The 21,914-nt window shown below is 42.2% G+C and overlaps 2 protein-coding genes across 6 annotated transcripts in view; one reads left to right on the top strand and one right to left on the bottom strand.

Annotated features, from left to right (window-relative positions):
• Positions 1 to 572: 572 nt before the first annotated feature.
• On the top strand, positions 573 to 20,589 carry MSH6 (mutS homolog 6). 4 transcript variants are annotated; one of them, XM_023619123.2, is made up of 10 exons: positions 573 to 1,136; positions 7,865 to 8,064; positions 11,242 to 11,408; positions 13,179 to 15,723; positions 17,071 to 17,339; positions 18,648 to 18,765; positions 19,054 to 19,143; positions 19,844 to 19,998; positions 20,103 to 20,302; positions 20,421 to 20,589. In XM_023619123.2, the coding sequence occupies exons 1-10, from the start codon at positions 877 to 879 to the stop codon at positions 20,500 to 20,502; spliced, it is 4,086 nt and encodes a 1,361-aa protein (XP_023474891.2). In that variant the 5' UTR covers positions 573 to 876; the 3' UTR covers positions 20,503 to 20,589. The 4 variants fall into 4 exon arrangements, with proteins under 4 accessions (XP_023474891.2, XP_023474889.2, XP_070091607.1 ...); XM_023619121.2 differs by having other exon boundaries at positions 762 to 1,256; XM_070235506.1 differs by having other exon boundaries at positions 781 to 1,125.
• FBXO11 (F-box protein 11) overlaps positions 20,556 to 21,914 on the bottom strand; it is an 89,254-nt gene continuing 87,895 nt past the window's right edge. For both annotated transcript variants that reach the window (XM_001498271.7, XM_005599993.4), the window contains exon 23: positions 20,556 to 21,880. In XM_001498271.7, the coding sequence (XP_001498321.6) occupies positions 21,751 to 21,880 (130 nt within the window). In that variant the 3' untranslated portion in view covers positions 20,556 to 21,750. The remainder of the gene's footprint in view (positions 21,881 to 21,914) is intronic.

The raw sequence follows: 21,914 nt of genomic DNA, 5'->3' as shown, positions 1-21,914 counted from the left end.
GGAACATTTTATCCACACCCTGTTACTTTTCTAAAATCTGAAAAATCTTGCATTCTGAGACACACCTAGCCCAGAAGGTTCAGATAAGGGACTGCTGTGGACCTTAAGTACTCCTCATAGGACTTGGAGAGGATTTACTTAATCTACGTAAAATGGTTGGACCGTTGCCTGGCAGAGGGAAACTGTGTGTAGCTGGCAGGCTTTGATCATAAACACGTAGAGGGCCTGCCGCTAGCATGCATTTAGCAAGCATTTACCGAGGGCCTCCTATGTGCAACGCTTTGCGAAGACACGTGAACAGGAGACCTGGTCAACTGCCGACTAAAGTCTGGATCCTTTATTTTCCGGTTCCTTGGCGGAAGCGCCCCGCCCCAGGACTTTTCCCGCAGGCGCTGGACGGCGTTTCTCCGCAAGGGCCGCCATCCGCGCCCCTTCGGCTCGCCCCCGGCGCGGGGCCGCTGGGCTCACGCGGTGCGTGCACCCGGCACAGACGGCCCCTAGCGCTCGCGGCGCCCGCTTCCGGCCGCGCTGTTCCAGTCCCGACCAGGCCCCCCACCCGGCGCCAGGGCGCCAGGCGCGCAGCCGTTCCCGCCGCGGGGCGTCGGGCAGGGGGCAGCGCGGGCAGCTGTCCCGCGCGGCCTGCCGGCCCCTCCCCTCACCACGTCGCCCGGCGCCCCGAGGGGGCGGGGCCGGACCAGCACCGCCCGCGACGCCGCCCGCGCAAGCCCAGGCGCCTGCTGATTGGCCGCTGCGGCCAATGTTCCTCCAGCGGAGCGCGCCTCCCCCCAGGTTTCCCGCCAGCAGGCGCCGCGCGGTAGATGCCGAGCGTTTAGCCGCTCGGTCCGACTGAGCGGTTGGGCCTCGCCGACCGTCGCGATGTCGCGACAGAGCACGCTGTACAGCTTCTTCCCCAAGTCTCCAGCGCTGAATAATGCCAACAAGGCCCCGGTCAGGGCCTCAGGGGAAGGTGGCGCCGCCGCCGCTGCCACCGGGGCCTCCCCTTCCCCCGGCGGGGATGCGGCCTGGAGCGAGGCGGGGCCTGGGCCCGGGCCCTTGGCGGGCTCCGCGGCGCCGCCTGCGGCGAGGAACCTCAACGGAGGGCTGCGGAGGTCGGCAGCAGCTGCGGTCCCCGCCAGGTCGGTGGGCGGGGGACGCGGGCCGAAGACGGAGGCACGGCGGTGGGGCGCATGCAGTCGGGGAAGGGAGGCTCGCCTCGGCACTGGAGGGCCCGGGGCCAGGCCCCGGGCTCGGAGGAGGTGGGGCTGCACACTTGGCTTCAAAGCGTAGGGGCTGAGGTTTTAGCACTGGGAGGGTGGATGTAGATTGTAAGCGGGGTAGGAGGAAAGAGGCTGCAGGAAGAAGGGCTGGAGAGGAGGGGAGACGCGCAGAGTTTGGAGGAAGAGGAGAGGCGTTCCGTCGGGTGGGGGGCTGGGTGGAGGAGAGGGCGTGCAAGCCGCTCCGGGTAGGGAGGAGAAAGGGGAGATGGGAGCACGGGGGGTGGGGCGAGGAGAGAAAGGAGCTTCGCCTGCTCCTAGCGGAGTGCGCACTCAGGCGGGGGAGGGGGTGGTGCCTGCCCGGGCGGGGGAGGGGTGGCGGGAAGAAGGAATGCCTCGGGGTAGGAGGAACGCCTGCAACCTGGAGGCTCTGGGGGCGCAGCGTGCAGCGAGTGGGATGCGAGGAGGAGGTTCCTCCTTCAGAGCTGGGTTAGTGAATTGCGGGTTCAGTAGACGTTAGGGGAACACACTCGATGTTTGGACGTGAACTTCGGACGCCAAGACGCTTTGGGGGTGGTGGGTCCTCGGCCTGGTGTGCGGGCTGTGGGGGAGGTGGGAGTCGGGGGTGGGCCGCGAACTGAGATTGCCGGGGGTGTGTCACACCGCAGACCAAGGGGCCTGATTGGTCCGAGTGAGGTTTGCCGCGCGGGGGCGGGGGGGAGGCAGAAAGTGCTGGGATCTGGGTTGGTCATCCCGTAGGTAGATAGCATACACACCAAAACAAGTGAAAAATTTAGAGGCTGTATTATTTTTGTCGAGTTGAAAAAAATGTTGTTTTATGCAGTAGTGCATCTTTTGTTGACGATTCTATGGGAGGATGGGGCACCGTAATTTTTTTGGAGTTGAGTGGGCCTCTAAAGGCCTTGATCTGGCCCGGGGCAAGGATGTATGGACGCAATTGTGGGGAAGCGTGCCCGGAGCTGTCGTCCTTGCTTTCTGGGCAGTTCGGTGCTGTCCCAGGGCTTGGCTAGCCTTTTGTCGGAGCAGCGGGCGACATTTTGAAAAGCTTGCATTTAGTGTATCACAGGTATTGTATTAGGCACAAAATGTAATGGTAGCCCTTTGAAAGGAGCCGTTTGAAGTAGAGGTTCAGAAAAAAACTGGTTCAAGATCAGAGAGTGGGTTAGTCGTTCTCAGTAGACGACTTCAAATGTCCTAAGTCTTAGATGTCCTGCAAATTTCTCAAACTTTGAAGTGTAATTTCAGTGTTTAACCGACGCTTTCAGGCAGTTTAACTGTATAGTTGTGAGAAGAGTGGCAAGATATACCTCCCCAGAATATGCCTCTTTCCCGTAAAGGTTATTTTGAGCTGATTATTTTTGAGAAACACAGGCGAAGCTCTGAAAACCGTGGAAGTTACTCTTCTGTAAGGGAAATGAACATTTATAAAGAAAATCTCCATTTGCAAGGGTGTCTCCGTCTTGGTAGCAGAAGGATGACTCTAAATCACAAGGACCTCTTATTAATGGAGAAGGCCCTGGTTTAAGTCTGCATAACAACCATACGCTTGTTTACTGTGCTTTTCCTGGTAACCTCCCCTTAACACCCCCACACAGCAGTTTTCTTTTGTCTTTAGTTGGAGTTGGTATTTAAGATGGTGATTGGGGCTGTCTCTGACAGTTACTCAGTTTTCCTTAGTAGTGTTATTTCCTGTGAATACAGGAGATATACGTGTTAATAAACTTTTATTTTTCTCTTGTTAATCTTTTATTAGAGTGGGTCTCAGCCAAGAATTCAGAAGTGTAGAGGAAAAATATTTTTCCTCCCCTACATGTGCATCCTCTGTAACAATTTTTTTCATAGTGAGAGAAGCACAATGTGTTATGATGTTTACTTATACATGAATTGATTCTTTCTGCATCCATGCTAAATAGATGTATTTATTGTATGGTTCTCTGTATTGAATAGCATGTGCTATTTTTTTTCCTGCTTTTTCTCCCCAAAGACCCCCAGTACATAGTTGTATATTTTAGTTGAGAGTCCTTCTAGTTGTGGCATGTGGGATGCTGCCTCAGCATGGCCTGACGAGCGAGCTGTGTCCTGTCGGCGCACAGGATCCAACTGGTAAACCCCAGGCCACCGAAGGGGAACTTGCGCACTTAACCGCTGTGCCACCAAGCTGGCCCCAAGGTGGTGGTTTAGATTATGGAAGATGAGAGGAAGGAGCTGAGATGACATCAGCTTGAAGTAAATGGCTACAAGAAAAGTAGCAGGACGTGTGCCTTGAGCCTGCTTCTCAATACTGTATTTTTTCTGTAGTTTATTAAGATCATAATTGAGAGCTGTAAGCAAGGCTTCTGACCACTTACAAATTTTTTTCTAAACAAATCTTGGCTAGTTTATTTTTCACAATCTCATTTTAGTTAATTGTCTGTTGATTATGGGTGATGAGGACAGTAAAAATCTTTAAGTGTATGCCCTTGTCCCCATTCATAGACAAGGAGCGATGTGTCAGACCTGATGAATTTTTTTTTTTAAAGAGCCTTTAGGTAAAGGTAACTATCTGCTCTAGTTGTAGATGCCTTTCCTGAGAATTTTCATACGTTTAAACATTTATAGTAATACATTTTCCCAAATGATACCACACTTAATATACTACTAGTTAGTGTAAGAGAAAAGAGTTCAAGCTTTTTAAAAAGTATCAATGTGGACTCATAGTTTGACAGACCCAACTTTTTTCTTTTTTAAAGGAAGATTAGCCCTGAGCTAACTACTGCCAATCCTCTTCTTTTTGCTGAGGAAGACTGGCCCTGAGCTAACATCCATGTCCATCTTCTTCTACTTTATATGTGGAACGCCTGCCACAGCATGGCTTTTGCCAAGCAGTGCTGTGTCGGCACCCGGGATCCGAACCGGCGACCCCAGGTGGTCAAGAAGCGGAATGTGTGAACTTAACTGCTGCACCACTGGGCCAGCTCCAGACCCAGACCCAGCTTATTTTAATTGATAGAATTAAAAGATATAGTTAAAAAGAGGCTCAACTTGTCATAATTTGGAGGGTGGCAGCCTCTTTTTTTTTTTCCTTCTTTCCAAAACCCCCCGACTACATAGTTGTATATTCTAGTTGAAGGTCCTTCTAGTTCTTCATGTGGGACACCACCTCAGCATGGCTTGATGAGCGGTGCCAGGACCATGCCCAGGATCTGAACCGGCCAAACTCTGGGCCTCCGAAGCAGAGTGCATGAACCTAACCATGGAGCTGGCCCCAGTGGGAGCCTCTTTCAAGTTGACTTTTATGACTTTTTAACTTTACCTCAGAACTTTTGAAAACATTCTTTCATTCTGATGACAATTCTCAATTGTCCCTGCTTCAAGGCATAGAATTAAGCTGCTCTCCAAAGAACCCTGGTTTGTTTTAGGTTTCTTTTCTAATACTGTTTAGAAAATAGAAGCCAGTTTGGACGATAATTTATATGGTCACCCTAGACCTAGTGCCTAAGTGATGGGCCATGGTTACCCAAGCTGAAGGAAAAAACGGTGGATGGGCATAGGTACAGGTAGATGGGTACATATGATGGGAGCCCTTGGAATTGTTCTGATTACTTCTTTTTTCTCAGTAGTGCATTTAGTTATTTAAGGGTAGGGGAAGTCCGCTGTAATGGTCCACCTTGAGAGGTAGGTGCAAACACCGATAGTTTGATTTCTAAAGTCGGTTTGAGAGTGTTTTCACATCTGTGATGATTCAGTGTTTATAAAAACTCAACTTGTTAGACAAACTCAGTTTGTTTTATTGTTTGTAGAAGCAAATTCTAGCAATGCTTTGGTATTGAGTGATTTTTAAAAAGCAGCCAAAAATTTTGATTATAAATTTAGGGCACAACCAGTAATCTACAAGGTTATGGACTAAAGAGAAAGCAAAAATAATGTGATTTTAAGACAGAATTTTAAAGTTCTGTTCAATGTATATTTAGCTTTATTAAGTCATTTCTTATTTTAAAAAGACTTGTAAAATCATAAATGAATCTTATTTATACGTATATCCTAAGATAATTCCAATATTTATTTTGGCATTTCAGCTTGGGCTTTAGGAAGACCCAATGTGTTTTTTTTTTTCTTCCTCTCCCCAGATCCCCCAGTACATAGTTGTGTGTTCTAGCTGACGGTCCTTCTAGTTGTGGCGTGTGGGATGCTGCCTCAGCATGGCTTGATGAGCTGTGCTAAGTCTGCGCCCAGGATCCAAACTGGTGAAACCCTGGGCCGCCAAAGCAGAGTGCGCAAACTTAACCACTCGGTCATGGGGCCTCCCCTCTGGAGTTTTTCTTAATTGAGGATAGAAAGGAGCTTTTAGCAGGCAGGTGTGGCCATCTTACATTTTTTGCTTAAGAATTTTGATCTAGTCGTTTAGTTTCTCTGGAGCCCCTAAGACAACTGAGATTCCTACAAGTGCTTTATTTATGCCTCATCAGGCACAATAGAATTCCATTGGGTTTGGGGCATATTGCTCCCTTGAACTTGAAGTGTATGACCAAGATGTGCATTCTTGTCAGTCTTTGATGCACTAATTCCATTCTTGAGAATGTGTAACTTTTACAGATAAGTATGTAATGAAATAAGCTGGTGTCCAGTTGAGCCCTTCTTTAATCCTTACCCTCCAGGACTCAGTTCACACAAGCAAGAAAAACAAGTCATCTTCAGTTTTATAAACCAAGAACACTTTGTGAATCTCACTCCTTACTGGTCAGCCTCAGAGCTCATCTAGAGATATTTAATAATTTCAATACACTGAGGCGAACTGCCTCAAACCAGCCAGTGATGGGTCAAGGCTTCACTATGTACACACCAAAACCTTACTCAAGTCTCCATTTCTTAAGGGATTTAGTTGCCTTTAAGAAGGGCAGCCAGGCTTGAGATATGGGTATCCCTACCGGCCCCGCCTTCAGAAAAATCTGCCTTGGCCAGCACACAATTTGAAGCCTGATGTCTCAAGACTACGTGGCCAGAAATATCTTCCCGTGGGGAGACATGTTAATTAACATAATATATATTTGTCTGTTTGGCCAAGCTGAAAGTAAATGTTCAGACTCAGAAGTGATAATGTCTTTATAGACAAAGGTTATTTCTCTCCTTCAGCAGCAGAAAAAAAGTATAAATTAGGGTACTCTCTGATACTTAGGTAGCAAGAAAGCTTGTGGTTTTCTGATACCAGTGTGATGGGCCTTGTGGTTAAGTGGCTCCCTGGCCCGTGTTAAGGGAAAGCCTGCTTGACAATTAGGGAGACTTGTAAATAAACCATTCCACACAACCATAAGGGTCTTTGTCTCCTGTTAATTAATGGATATGTTAATAAGGAGGAAGCACTTGTGATAGAAGTTTCAGTTTTGCAGACACAGCTTCCTGTTTGAAGGTGACCTTTGTGGTGAGCTTGATAGTAATATTTATAAACTTGTGCAGGGCATTATAGATTTCTAAAAGTTGAGAGAAGAATGTATGTACCATAAAGGTCCTTAAGACAAGCACCAGCTGAAGTCATGCTCCTGTTCGTGTTTCTCTTCTAATTGTCTAGCCTAGGAGTTTCTATATTCCATTTTTGAAGAAAGGAATACTTGAATTTCATGATGGGCCTGAATAAGGTGGCCTCAACTGACTAATGATCACTATTTCAAAATACTGAAAATACTATTGTTTGTAATGTAGTTATTTTACTTTTGTAGTTATCCAATGAAAACCTTTAAGCAGGCTCAGGAAACCCTGGTATCTAGTGTGTGTGTGTGTGTATATATACACACACACACACTCTCTCTATATATACACACACACTATATATATATGTACACTATATATATATATATATATATATATATATATATATATATATATAGTATCAGGTGTTGTGGCCTCTGTCACTGAGGAGCTCTTCTGTGGTCTAATTGTTAGCCAGATTCTTCTTCCCCCTCCCATTCTTAGGAAACCCTCAGGGCTAAATCAATTTTGGGGAAGATTCTCTGTTCTTGATTTTGCAGGCATATGTACTCTCTATTTTGGGCACATTAGGTGCTTAATCTGTTGACTTGAGTTTTTCCATAAAAATAGATTTTTGGGGGCCAGGGGGTAGTAATGTGCTAGGTAGCTTTTAGAGTGTTGGAATACATAGCTTAACTAGAAGCAGATTCCAAGCCAAGTCTAATGAGGTAATATTTAATATAATTAGCAAATTACATAGTTGGTATGTTTGATATTTTATTAATACTCTGGGTCATACCCTGTTCCTGATATATACCATAGTGTAGTATAGGTGTGATTCACAAAATGAGTCTGTGTCTTTTTCCTGCCATCAGTGTTCTACCAGAATTCTGCTATAGTTTTTAAACTTTGAATGATTCTGAGAAATAATTTCTCACCTTAATACCAGAAGACATTATATTTATGTTTGTCTTAATAGTTAAATAAGCATTATAATAGTTGCTTAGACTTTTAAAAATGACTTGAACATCTGATTTTAAAAAACCATTAATTCTAGAATTTATGTGCTTGAATATTAATGCCAGAAGCCTTCAAAGGAGTCTTCCTTGGAATGGCTTATTTGTAGGTAATTGCCTTTAATGCAACTTAACCAAACATTAACCAACTTGTGTATTTCCTTTTGGCAACAGTTCTTGTGACTTCTCACCAGGTGATTTGGTTTGGGCCAAGATGGAGGGTTACCCCTGGTGGCCTTGCTTGGTTTACAACCACCCTTTTGATGGAACATTCATCCGTGAGAAAGGGAAGTCCGTCCGAGTTCATGTACAGTTTTTTGATGACAGCCCAACAAGGGGCTGGGTTAGCAAAAGGCTATTAAAACCATATACAGGTAAGAGAGTCACTCTGCAGAGAGAGAGAGAGAGTGAGAGTGTGTCTTTGTGTGAGTCTGAAAGCGCACGCATGCTGACGTGCACATGCGCACCAGTGTCAGTCTCCCATACAGTGAAATTAAATGTATTTTACTCCAATAATTTGCAGGAGTGGTGTGATGAAAGCTTTTCGCATGGGAAAAGGATAAGATGCAGCTGGTCTTTATAGCCTGTTTGTTGTGTGGAGTGATTTTTGCTTTTGAGTGCGACTTAACAGCATTATCAAATATCATGCCCTTAAAGGAAAAAGGATCTTGTGATTGGATCTCATGATTTGGACCAAAATACCAAATTCAGACACAAAAAGGGTACATTAAACAGTCTCCCCATCTTAAAAGACCCAAAGAAAGGCAGTGCAGTCAGGATACGTAGCATATAGATCAATGACATTCTCTAGGACCGATTGAGATGCATGCACCCTGGCCTTCAGAATCCTCACCTGTGAGCGTATCTGACTTGAGTTTCACATCAGACTTCTGGAAGGGGTAACTTGCTCTTTTCCAGGCCCAGCCTTATTTATCACCGGCATAGCAGTCCTGCATGTGTAGCTTCACTTGGGCTAGGTGCACCCTGTCAGTCTCTTATGCAGCGCGCAGTATGATTGCAGGATACAGTGCCTGTACACCCAACCATGGGAACAAGTCCTTGTCCATTATCCTCAGACTCTCCAGGGTAGGACATTGTTGAACTCAATGTTTTGCAATCAGAATAAGGGTCAGTTTCCCAGAAGTTTCTGGGAATCATGCCTTTTGGTCGTAGTGCTCATCCTGCAGGGTGGGGAGGACACACCTGAAGAAAATTAAATCTCACAGAAATCTGATAGGGCAGGATCAGGAAATTTGGTTTTGTATTCTCCACTAATTTGCTGTATAATTTTGGCCAGCCAAAGTAACTTATTTTCTGATATTGTTTACTCATATATAAAATGAGAGAGTTGGACCAGATGATAAATGAGGTCTTTTTCCAGGACTAATTTTGAGATTCTAAACAAGGCTTTGGTAAAATAGCTTTTAAAAGACCAAAAAAAAAGTTAACACTTATTGTTGTCTATTTTATAAAGTCACCCCTGTTTATACTGCTCTGCCTTTTAAATTTCCAAATTGTTGGAGTACATGTATGTGAATAAGTTAGCAGAGGCATGGATGAAAAAAAGTAGAGTTTACATCAGGGGCTTTTGGGAGTGATGTCACTAGATAGGTGGGGGACGAATGCAGCTGCAGCAGGCACTTTGGGGAAAGTTCAGAGCCACGCTCTAAATGATTTTTTTTTTTTTTAAGATTTTATTTTTTTTCCTTTTTCTCCCCAAAGCCCCCCGGTACACAGTTGTATATTCTTCGTGGTGGGTCCTTCTAGTTGTGGCATTTGGGATGCTGCCCCAGCGTGGTTTGATGAGCAGTGCCATGTCTGTGCCCAGGATTCAAACTGACGAAGCACTGGGCCGCCTGCAGCGGAATGTGCAAACTTAACCACTCGCCCATGGGGCCAGCCCCTAAATGATTCTGATTGTTAAAATTTGTAGCTTTGGTGCAGCTCTTTAGAGAAATGGGAGGTTGCTGCTTTATTTTTGGCAGCCCATAAAAGTCACTCATTCTGTGGAAATTTAGGATGCCCTATTAGTTTTAGTATACAGAAAGAAGGAAATAACTTAAGGTTTGTATCTGTTAAATTTAGACAAATTCATTGTTTTCTTTTTTTTTTTGAGGAAGATTAGCCCCGAGCTAACATCTGCCGCCAGTCCTCCTCTTTTTGCTGAGGAAGACTGGCCCTGAGCTAACAGCCGTGCCCATCTTCCTCTACTTTATATGTGGGATGCCTGCCACAGTGTGGGCTTGAGTTAGGGGTGTGTAGGTCCACACGAGGGATCCGAACCAGGGAACCCCGGGCCGCCAGGGCAGGACATGAGAACTTAACCGCTGCACCACCAGGCTCGTCCCCATTGTTTTCTAATTACAGTTATGTTTGGGCAGAAGAGAACAGAGACATTCCTAGTTAGCCTCTTGGAAAAGAACTAAACAATTTTGTACCATTAGACTTGTGATCTTCTGTATCTAAACTTTTGCTCAGTTTATAGAAGTGTCATTTTAATATTACAGCTGTTTTAAATCAAATGAATAAAGTAAGAGTTTTACTTTAAAGCAAAGCAAGTCATTTTGATGCAGCTGTTTTGGGAAAAACACATTAACAGTCTTAACTGGGTTATCCTCCCAAAATATTAGAGTCCCTTACAATAGGTTTTTTGTTTGTTTTGTTTTATTTCATATAGCCTATCTAACTGCCTTGGGGACAAACTTAGTTTTAATATCATAGCTTCATTTTTTTTTTTTTTTGAGGAAGACTAGCCCCGAGCTAACATCCATGCCCATCTTCCTCTACTTTATATGTGGGATGCATACCACAGCATGGCGTGCCAAGCGGTGCCATGTCCGCACCTGGGATCCAAACCGGTGAACCCCAGGCCGCCAAATTGGAACGTGCGAACTTAACCGCTGCACCACCAGGCCGGCCCCATATCATAGCTTCATTTAGTCTTTGCTTTCCTTAAGTAATTTTTTTTTGAGGAAGATTAGCCCTGAGCTAACATCCGCCGCCAATCCTCCTCTTTTTGCTGAGGAAGACTGGCCCTGAGCTAACATCTGTGCCCATCTTCCTCTGTTTTATGTGGGATGCCTGCCACAGCATGGCTTGACAAACAGTGCTTAGGTCCGCACCTGGGATCTGAACCAGCGAACCCCAGGCCGCCGAAGCAGAACATGTGAATTTAACTGCTGTGCCACCAGGCTGGCCCTTAAGTAATTTTTTTCAAAAGGGTCTCAAATTCCTTTTACATTTCATGCCGCACCTGAAGAGGTGTGCCTTGCCTGTTTAGGGCCACAGTCCCTGGTCATTGAAGAGAGCCGAAGTGGTTCTGGGTGACCCAACAGTTAAGACAACTTCAAGGAGGTAAAATAGTAATTTCAGTTTCACTGAAAATTCCTTTCTTGTGGGCTTTATTGGTCTGTCTATATCAATCAGAAATAATGGGACATTAAAAATTATACTTGATTGTTGTCATTCTTGTTCATTAGGACACGTGTTGTAGGTTGAGCCAACTATCCAGCTAACAGTCCTTGTTTATAAATATATATATGTATTTTTAGGTTCAAAATCAAAGGAAGCCCAGAAAGGAGGTCACTTTTACAGTGCAAAGCCTGAAATACTCAGAGCAATGCAACGTGCAGATGAAGCCTTGAATAAAGACAAGATTAAGAGGCTTGAATTGGCGGTGTGTGATGAGCCCTCAGAACCAGAGGAGGAGGAGATGGAGGTGAGACATTGCAAACAATTGTTATTTCTGTTAAGAGAGTGATGGTAAAAAAAGAAAGGGGGGGGGGTCATATTAAAGTGATATTCTTTTATTTATATATTTGCATATATATCCACTTTAGTACTCATACACACATACATCTGTACTTCCCTGGACTGTAGGTTCTTAGATTACTTAGCACTGCAGTAGCTGGGGACCCCATTTTTTTTTCCTTTTTCTCCCCAAAGACCCCCGGTACATAGTTGTGTATTCTTCGTTGTGGGTCCTTCTAGTTGTGGCATGTGGGACGCTGCCTCAGCGTGGTTTGATGAGCAGTGCCATGTCCGTGCCCAGGATCTGAACCGACGAAACACTGGGCCGCCTGCAGCGGAGTCCGCGAACTTAACCACTCGGCCACGGGGCCAGCCCCCTGGGGACCCCATTTTACTTAAGTTCTCAAGCCTGCTGGCAGGCACATGGTCTAAGAGGTAGTACCATTTTGGTAACAAGTGGAGAGCTAGGGACAATAAGGACATGGTGATAAAATTGACCATGGTGTCTGTTAGTAAACTTATATATGAGGATGTGGTCAGGCCCTGGAAATTAATTATCCAGTTTTATGCTCTATTACTTTTTGTTGTATTTTGGCTTGATAAGAATAGAGCTTGAGTAACCTTGAAATAAAACCTTGGTTTTAAATGTTAATGGTTACCTTTTTTTTTGAGGAAGATTAGCCCTGAGCTAACATTTGCTGCCAATCCTCCCCTTTTTGCTGAGGAAGATTGGCCCTGAGCTAACATCCATGCCCATCTTCCTCCACTTTATGTGGGACGCCTGCTACAGCATGGCTTGTCAAGTGGTGCTCTGTCTGCACCCAGGATCCAAACTGGCGAACCCGGGGCCACCCCACCAAAGTGGAACATGTGAACTTAACTGCTGCGCCACCAGGCCGGCCCCAGTGGTCACTACTGAGTGAATTAAAAATCTTGTTAAGGAAATGAACAAATAATTGGTTCATTTAAAACATTGTCATTCTCTAATTTAGTAAATTAGCTATGTACTTAAAACAGATTTCATCTATAGCTAAGCTTGATTTTAGGTTTTACTGTATTGTCTTATAGATGAGATACGGAATAAGCAAGTTAATATGATGAGTAGTATAAGAGAAGTGAAAGAAAAGTTTTTAATCTTACTTTTGAAGTTGAGACCAGGGATCGTCACATTAATCAGGTTTAGAACTGGATGGTGACTATAGAGATCATTTGGCCTCATACTACTTTACATGTGAGGGAGTGTCTTGCCAAAGATGATACAGCTCGTTTGTGGAAGAGCAGGGGCTAGAACCTGTATAGACTGCTTACAGCCTTATACTAAAGAATTTATAAAATGGTAAACTTCATAACATGTCCATCTGTAACAAGAGGAGAGGTGAGCCTGGAAGAAAGATGACAAAGGGATATTGATTTAAAGTTGGTTCATTTCCACAGCTGCCTGTTAAGAGGCCATCACCTATGGGTATTTGTGATGTATGGTCATGTTAATAGCTTCACCACTATGTATGTATAAGATAAAACTCGTGACAGAATCACTTAATCCTGTAGTGTGATACTTGTTTTAATTTTAGGTGAAACTGAAATTGATATTTCTTGAGAAAGAAAATAGTTTCTCATTTCTGGAGGTGGGTTATTCTCTTGGTATATGAAGTTGCAGCATACTGAGAGATACTCCAGGGCAATATTGTAATTTTCCAAATTTTGCTTTGTTCTTAAATACTCCTTTCTTGCCTGCCAGGTAGGTGCAACTTACGCATCTGATAAGAGTGAAGAAGATAATGAAATTGATAGTGAAGAGGAAGTACCACCTAAAGTGCAAGGATCTAGGCGAAGTAGCCGCCAAATAAAGAAACGAAGAGTAATATCAGACTCTGAAAGCGACATTGGTGGCTCCGATGTGGAATTCAAGCCAGATGCTAAGGAGGAAGGAAGCAGTGATGAAATAAGCAGTGGAGTAGGGGATAGTGACAGTGAAGGCCTGGACAGCCCTGTCAAAGTTGTTCCAAAGCGGAAGAGAATGGTTACCGGAAATGGCTCTCTGAAAAAGAAAACTTCAAGGAAGGAAATGCCTTCAGCCACCAAACGAGCAACTAGCATTTCATCAGAAACCAAGAGTACTTTGAGTGCTTTCTCTGCCCCTCAAAATTCTGAATCTCAAGCCCACGTTAGTGGAGGATGTGATGATGGTAGTCGCCCCACTATCTGGTATCATGAAACATTAGAATGGCTTGAGGAGGAAAAGAGAAGAGATCTGCACAGGAGGCGACGTGATCATCCTGACTTTGATGCATCCACACTCTATGTGCCTGAGGATTTTCTTAATTCTTGTACTCCTGGGATGAGGAAGTGGTGGCAGATTAAGTCTCAGAACTTTGATCTTGTCATATTTTATAAGGTGGGGAAGTTCTATGAGCTGTACCATATGGATGCCCTTATTGGAGTCAGTGAACTAGGTCTGGTATTCATGAAAGGCAACTGGGCTCATTCTGGTTTCCCTGAAATTGCATTTGGCCGATATTCAGATTCCCTGGTCCAGAAGGGTTATAAAGTAGCACGTGTGGAACAGACCGAGACCCCAGAAATGATGGAGGCAAGATGCCGAAAGATGGCACATATATCTAAGCATGATAGAGTGGTGAGAAGGGAGATTTGTAGAGTCATTACCAAGGGTACACAGACCTACAGTGTGCTGGAAGGTGATCCCTCTGAGAACTACAGTAAGTATCTTCTTAGCCTCAAAGAAAAAGATGATGATTCTTCTGGCCATTCTCGAGTGTATGGTGTATGCTTTGTTGACGCCTCACTGGGGAAGTTTTTCATAGGTCAGTTTTCAGATGATCGCCATTGTTCCAGGTTTAGGACTCTTGTGGCACACTATCCTCCAGTGCAAGTCTTGTTTGAGAAGGGAAATCTCTCAATGGAAACTAAGATGATTCTGAAGGGTTCATTATCCTCTTCTCTTCAGGAAGGTCTGATACCAGGCTCCCAGTTTTGGGATGCAGCCAAAACTTTGAGAACTCTCCTTGAAGAAGGATATTTTACAGAAAAGTTGAATGAGGACAGTGGAGTGATGTTACCCCAGGTGCTTAAAGATATGACCTCAGAGTCTGATTCTGTTGGGTTGACACCAGGAGAAAAGAGTGAATTGGCCCTCTCTGCTCTAGGTGGTTGTGTCTTCTACCTCAAAAAATGCCTTATTGATCAGGAGCTTTTATCAATGGCTAATTTTGAAGAGTATATTCCCTTGGATTCTGACATGGTCAGTGCTACAAGACCTGGTGCTGTCTTTACTAAAGCCAATCAGCGAATGGTGCTAGATGCTGTGACATTAAACAATTTGGAGATTTTTCTGAATGGAACAAATGGTTCTACTGAAGGGACACTGCTGGAGAAGATTGATACTTGCCATACTCCCTTTGGTAAGCGGCTCCTAAAGCAGTGGCTTTGTGCCCCACTCTGTAGCCCTTATGCTATCAATGATCGTCTAGATGCCATAGAAGACCTCATGGTTGTGCCTGATAAAATCTCTGAGGTTGTAGACCTTCTAAAGAAGCTTCCAGACCTTGAGAGGCTACTCAGTAAAATTCATAATGTTGGGTCTCCCCTGAAGAGCCAGAACCACCCAGATAGCAGGGCTATAATGTATGAAGAAACTACATACAGCAAAAAAAAGATTATTGATTTTCTTTCTGCTCTGGAAGGATTCAAAGTAATATGTAAAATTATAGGGATTATGGAAGAAGTTGTTGATGACTTTAAGTCTAAAATTCTTAAGCAGGTCATAACTCTGCAGACAAAAAATCCTGAAGGCCGTTTTCCTGATTTGACTATAGAACTGAATCGATGGGACACAGCCTTTGACCATGAAAAGGCTCGAAGGACTGGACTGATTACTCCCAAAGCAGGATTTGACTCTGATTATGACCAAGCTCTTGCTGACATAAGAGAAAATGAACAGAGCCTCCTGGAATACTTGGAGAAACAGCGCAGTAGAATTGGCTGTAGGACCATAGTCTACTGGGGGATTGGGAGGAACCGTTACCAGTTGGAAATTCCAGAGAATTTCATCACTCGTAATTTGCCAGAAGAGTATGAGTTGAAATCCACGAAGAAGGGCTGTAAACGATACTGGACAAAAACTATTGAGAAAAAGTTGGCTAATCTGATAAACGCTGAAGAACGGAGAGACGTATCATTGAAAGACTGCATGCGGCGACTATTCTATAACTTTGATAAAAATTACAAGGACTGGCAGGCTGCTGTAGAGTGCATCGCAGTGTTAGGTAAGACTTTAAACAAGCTTATACCTAAGGCTTTGGTTATAATGCCCTTTGTCGCAGTTGTGCATTAAGATTTAAATCCATTGCAGAGTCCCCATTGATGCATATCCCTAAACACAAGTAACAAGGTATATAGCCTGACAAATACATACTTGTTTCCTCACTAGGCAAAATGACTAGGTTTCCTATAAGCAATTTAAGTTGTTTACTGGAAACTTAATTATTAGTAGCCCTCTGGCCTTTCTTCAGTCTTGAATAACTGAACAAAAGATTGATGTAAGATTTTGTTTGAGATCAAATTTCCTTTTTTCAATTGAATTTTTAGTATTTGATAAATACTGTTTTTAAGCTTCTATTTTTTCATTACACACTAATTTAAAACTATCCTTTGACCCGTTACTTTTTATTGTAATCTTTGCATTCTTTTACTCTTTCTGCATTTTATTGAGTACAGTATCAGTGCTGTATTTCAGTGAATCTCTTTACGTGTATACTTCAAAAGATTTTCATCTTTTTTCTCTTAGCCCAAATCGTCACACTTGCCTGTAATTGATTTCTAAGAGCCCTAATTTATGTCTGTAATTTGGTAACCCCTTGAGCTTCATAAATAATTTCCTTTTTCTTTAAATTTAATGGCCAACTTATTTGGAGCCTCTCAGTTTGTTTTTTTGTGTTTTAAAAATACAGCGACTGTAGTTTACCCAAATTTACAACAGAACTATTTTGATCTGAACACAGCTATCTAGAATAGAATAGCATCCTTCTGTTCGAGTGTGCCATGTTAATTCCTTAAACCAATACAGCTTCAAACAATAAGGAGAGTAATTTAAAATCCTCCCCTCAGCTTAGGTGTTCAAAATTGGTGATTTTATTTTCTTATTAAGATTGTATTATATCAGTGTGCCTATCGTTAGAATGTTCTGCTTCTCCTAAGATGGGTTAGCTCCAGGATTATACCAAGTAAGAGAGATTAATCAATACAGCATCTTTCTGCTGTATCTTTTAGCTTGCCCATAGCATTCTTCTGGTCCAGATGTTAGGGGGCTAAGTCTTTGAGGGGAGAGATTCTTGGGCTGAAATTGAAAGTTATTTCTCCTTTCACTACAAGTGCTATAATGAAAACATGTAAAACACTCTGATGACTTATTTTCAGTAAATGAATGAATGCATTAAAGCATTTTATGTATTGTGCAGTTGGTTATGATGATGTCACTAATAAGAGTGCCTACTGTTAGGAAAAGGCTGCTATGTCTAAAAAGCAAGTAGAACACACTTGGAAGACTTTCTGTAGAAGTTGTGCTTAGAAACCTCAAAAATGATGAGGCCTCACTTTAATCTTCTCTTTAACAGATGTCTTATTGTGCCTCGCTAACTATAGTCGAGGGGGTGATGGACCTATGTGTCGTCCACTGATTCTGCTGCCAGAAGAAGACACTCCTCCCTTCTTATACCTTAAAGGATCACGCCATCCCTGCATTACGAAGACTTTTTTTGGAGATGACTTTATTCCTAATGACATTCTAATAGGCTGTGAGGAAGAAGAGGAGGAAAATGGCAAAGCTTACTGTGTGCTTGTTACTGGACCAAATATGGGGGGCAAGTCTACACTCATGAGACAGGTAAACTGACCCTTAAGGCTTTATTATAGGAAGTCATTTGTAACACCTAAAAAATGACTTACATATTTAGACCAACCTTTTTCCAGATAGCATACAAATTACATAGAACTCAGTCACTGACTTTTTAGGAAACAAAGGGAAACTCCTTGTGTTGTAAAATTGAGAATTGTATTTACCTCATTGGTCAAATATCTGCCTGATATTAAGGGAAGTATATGTTAAAACGGTGAGGGAGGTTTCAGGTCATGATTTCTTTACAAACTCTTTGACTTGACTGAATTCCTTTCCTCTGAAGGTACACATATTCATAATGAATGAAAATTATGCAAATATTACAGGTTCGTCCTCAAACTCATTTGTAGGAAACTTGCTTAAAAAAGAATCATGGCAGGCGCAGCGGTTAAGTGGTTAAGTTCGCATGATCTGCTTTGGCGGCCTGGGGTTCACTGGTTCAGATCCCGGGTGCAGACATACAAACCACTTATCAAGCCGTGCCATGGCAGGCATCCCACATATTAAAAAAAAAAAATAGAGGAAGATGGGCAGCAGATGTTAGCTCAGCGCTAATCTTCCTCAAAAAAAAAAAAAAAAAAAGAAAAAGAATCATGGCAGACTTACTCAGAAAGGAAAGCAAATAAAATTCATGACGTAGTAACTCTTGGGAGCTGCTTTTAGGGAAGACAATAAATGTGTCTTACCTTTATACCAGGGGTTGACCAGCCAGTAGGCTAAATATGACTTTTTACATATTTATAGGGTTGTAAAATTTTTAAAAAAAGATATGTGACAGACCTTAGGCCCTTGACAGAGAACGTTTGCTGACCTCCTTGGGGCCCCACCACCAATATTATATTTCGGTTCGCCAAATTTGCTAACTAGAGAGAGGCAGTATAGTGTAGTACAGTGGTTTTCAACTTTGTATTTTTTAATCAAAATCACCTGGAAAGCTAAACAACAACAAAAAAAGTACACACAGTAGTCTTAGAGCTCCTAAGTGATTCTACTATGTAGCCAGGGTTGAGAATTAGTAGTGTATTAGGTTAGTATACAGGCTCTGAGGTTTTAAGCCCATTTAGGCCCCTAAGCCTTTGCCTTTATAGGCCTCACTTTTCCTATTTAAGATAGTGAAGATTGTTTTTTAGAGTGCCTGACTCCTACATAATGCTTCTTCAGAAAGATAAATAAATGTTTATTAGCTTGGCTTATTATCTGTCTTACGGATATATGCATATGTCTCTGTCTCTTTATATATCTCTGTTCTTCTTTAATACCAGCCATAAAAGACCTTTTTCCTCCCTCATTCAACAGGCTGGCCTATTAGCTGTAATGGCCCAGATGGGTTGTTATGTACCTGCTGAAGTGTGTAGGCTCACACCAATTGATAGAGTCTTTACTAGACTTGGTGCCTCAGACAGAATAATGTCAGGTGAGTCTCCCCCCCAAGCCTGCATTTGACAATTCATTTCTATATTTTAAATGATAAATACATCTGCCTCTAAATTTGTATGAGCCATTTAAATTTGATGTTTGTTGTACAAACAAAGCAGAATGCTTTCAGAGTTGCAAACATTACTTGTAGCATTTAAAATGCAAGATTTAACCTTTAGTACCACTGAGTAGTTCATGATAGATTCAAATTATATGAACCTAAAAGATGAATCTACTGTTAAGGATTCTTAAAACATCACCCATTTGTGATTTTTTTTTTTTTTAGGTGAAAGTACATTTTTTGTTGAATTGAGTGAAACTGCTAGTATACTTACACATGCAACAGCACATTCTCTGGTGCTTGTGGATGAATTAGGTAAGATATTAAAATTTCTTTCTTTCTTTTTATTTTTGAGGAGGATTAGCCCTGAGCTAACTACTGCCAATCCTCCTCATTTTTTTGCTGAGGAAGACTGGCCCTGAGCTAAGATCCATGCCCATCTTCCTCTACTTTGCATGTGGGACACCTACCAGAGCATAGCTTTTGTCAAGTGGTGCACCAGGGATCTGAACCGGCAAACCCCAGGCCACCAAGAAGCGGAACGTGCGCACTTAACCACTGTGCCGGCCCTAAAATTTGTATTGGAAGGATATCTCTAAAACATTAGGACAAAAAATAATTTTCTGGAACATGGTCTGAAGGACAACTCTTAAAAAAAAAAAAAGAATATGAATGTACTCACCTGTGTGCCAGGGACCCATACTTACAGATGAGATAATATGAAAGGTCTTTATTAACTTCTTAATCCTATTAAAATTGTTACTATCCAATAAGTATTGTCATTATCCTCATATTATAATGACAGTAAGATCAGTGCTACTTATTAGGAGGTACTCTTGGTAAGGAGACCTGGTTATCTAAACAGGGCCCATTTACAGAAGGCTTTTCTATGTATTAACTGATGTTACTTTTCTACCCTCCCCCCTCCTTTTTTGCATTCCTTTGTAAGGGTACATCCTTTTTGGTATAAGGCAGATCGTATAATATCTAGTTTATGTGTATTTTACTTTTACAGGAAGAGGTACTGCAACATTTGATGGGACAGCAATAGCAAATGCAGTTGTTAAAGAACTTGCTGAGAATATAAAGTGTCGTACACTGTTTTCTACCCACTACCATTCATTGGTTGAAGATTATTCTCAAAATGTTGCAGTGCGCCTAGGACACATGGTATGTGCAAATTGTTTATTCAAAAGTTGTTTAGGTGTTTGAGGGAGTCAAGTTGGGTACTTGCATTGCTAGCACATGAATATAACTAATAAAATTCTTTTTAGGCATGTATGGTAGAAAATGAATGTGAAGATCCCAGCCAGGAGACTATTACCTTCCTCTATAAATTCATTAAGGGAGCTTGTCCTAAAAGTTATGGCTTTAATGCAGCAAGGCTTGCGAATATTCCAGAGGAGGTTATTCAAAAAGGACATAGAAAAGCAAGAGAATTTGAGAAGATGACTCAGTCACTGCGATTATTTCGGTAATTATAATTGGATATGACTTTGCCATGCAGCTGATCTTATTAAAACAGTAAACAGGGATGGCATGATGCACTATGAGACAAGTGAACCTTAACTTTTCTTTCTTCTTTTTTTAAGGGAAGTTTGCCTGGCTAGTGAGAGGTCATCTGTAGATGCTGAAGGTGTCCATAAGTTGCTGACTTTGATTCAGGAATTGTAGACTACATTGGAAGCTTTGCATTGACTTGACAAAGGTGGTAAATTCAGACAACATTATGATCTAATAAACTTTATTTTTTAAAAATGACCATTTTTCCATTTTCTTTCTAGGAAATTAAACCCTTTTAATTCTTATCTACCTTCTACATAATGGTTATTGAATACTCCACAATATATTAAGTCTAGATGTTATGGTACATGCATACACTTTCAGGCTGTTTATACCCACTGTCACCAATACACATAAATGGGGGTAAGGGGAAGCTATGAAACTGTATAGGGCTGTATATATACTTGTCTCAGCTTAATGCAGGAAATTGTTTTAATTTCCAGCAGTTTGTCTAAACTGTTCAAAAAAAAACTATGAACAGAGTTCAAATACAGGACTGTTTTGAAGAGACTTTCTGAAGTGTACTTTAAAACATAGTAGTTTTTACCTTTCACAAAACTGAGTTACAAGAATACTTTTGTTTTACAGTGCATCCCTTCCTAGGAAGTCTCATTAAAACACTCACTTTTTCTAGGGGTGATTTTGAATGCTGCACAGGGAAGGGAAGGAAATAAGTCTTAACTTTTCTTAAAGGATACCAGAAACATTGCTGGATATAATTTAAGATTAGTGTTTTCTCTTTCATAGAAAGAACGTACATACTGGGACATGAGTACAGTTACAGCAAGTCTAGGTGTGCTAACAAAACAGGGCACATTCAAGTACAATAAGATTTTGCTTGAAATTAAAAACAAAACTACATGAGATTAAAGCATTAAAATCATATTTCTCAATCTGAATACATGTTAAAAAAAATCAAAAGAAACGCAGAAGTGCTAGCTCACATTTTTACCATATTACAAAAGCAATTGGTACCCATGTCCATAAAGGCAGCAACAAAGCTGCTTGTCTATTGAAGAGTACTACTGCAAATTGGACTGCATTCAATGCTAGTTGTAAAAACACCAGCTTTTTTTCAGAAGTTGGTATCTGTACAAAATTGCAGCTTATTTTCTTCACTTCTGTCCCTTCAAAAGTCTTTACACAGTAATGCTAAAACACCCAGCTTTGAGATCCTGAGTCAATATATTGCCACTTTCTTTTTGGTAGCTTGAGCTTCATAGTGTCAACTGACCTCGTGTATCCATTTTTAATACAGTCTCTTCCTGTAGCATGGGCAAATATTTTAAATCTTCTTCCAAAAAAAATGTTTTAAGTTATGATGTTAGAATGGCAGGACATTTTCTTTAGGGAAGGAATTCAGTTGTGCTGCAATGTATTAGATTCTATAGGTGGAGCAGAGTCATATAGTGTGTCTGTATCATGTGTAGGCTCACCAGCTAATGTACAAGGATTAGACAGTGTTCCAGCACCACAGTCACAGAAAAACCTAAAGCAAAATGAAAACCCAAAAATTAGGAAAG

The sequence above is a fragment of the Equus caballus genome, chromosome 15, assembly GCF_041296265.1.
Source record: "Equus caballus isolate H_3958 breed thoroughbred chromosome 15, TB-T2T, whole genome shotgun sequence".
Lineage (NCBI taxonomy): Eukaryota > Metazoa > Chordata > Mammalia > Perissodactyla > Equidae > Equus > Equus caballus.
The sequence above is the reverse complement of the archived record's forward strand: the minus strand, read 5'-3'. Positions and strand labels throughout refer to the sequence as shown.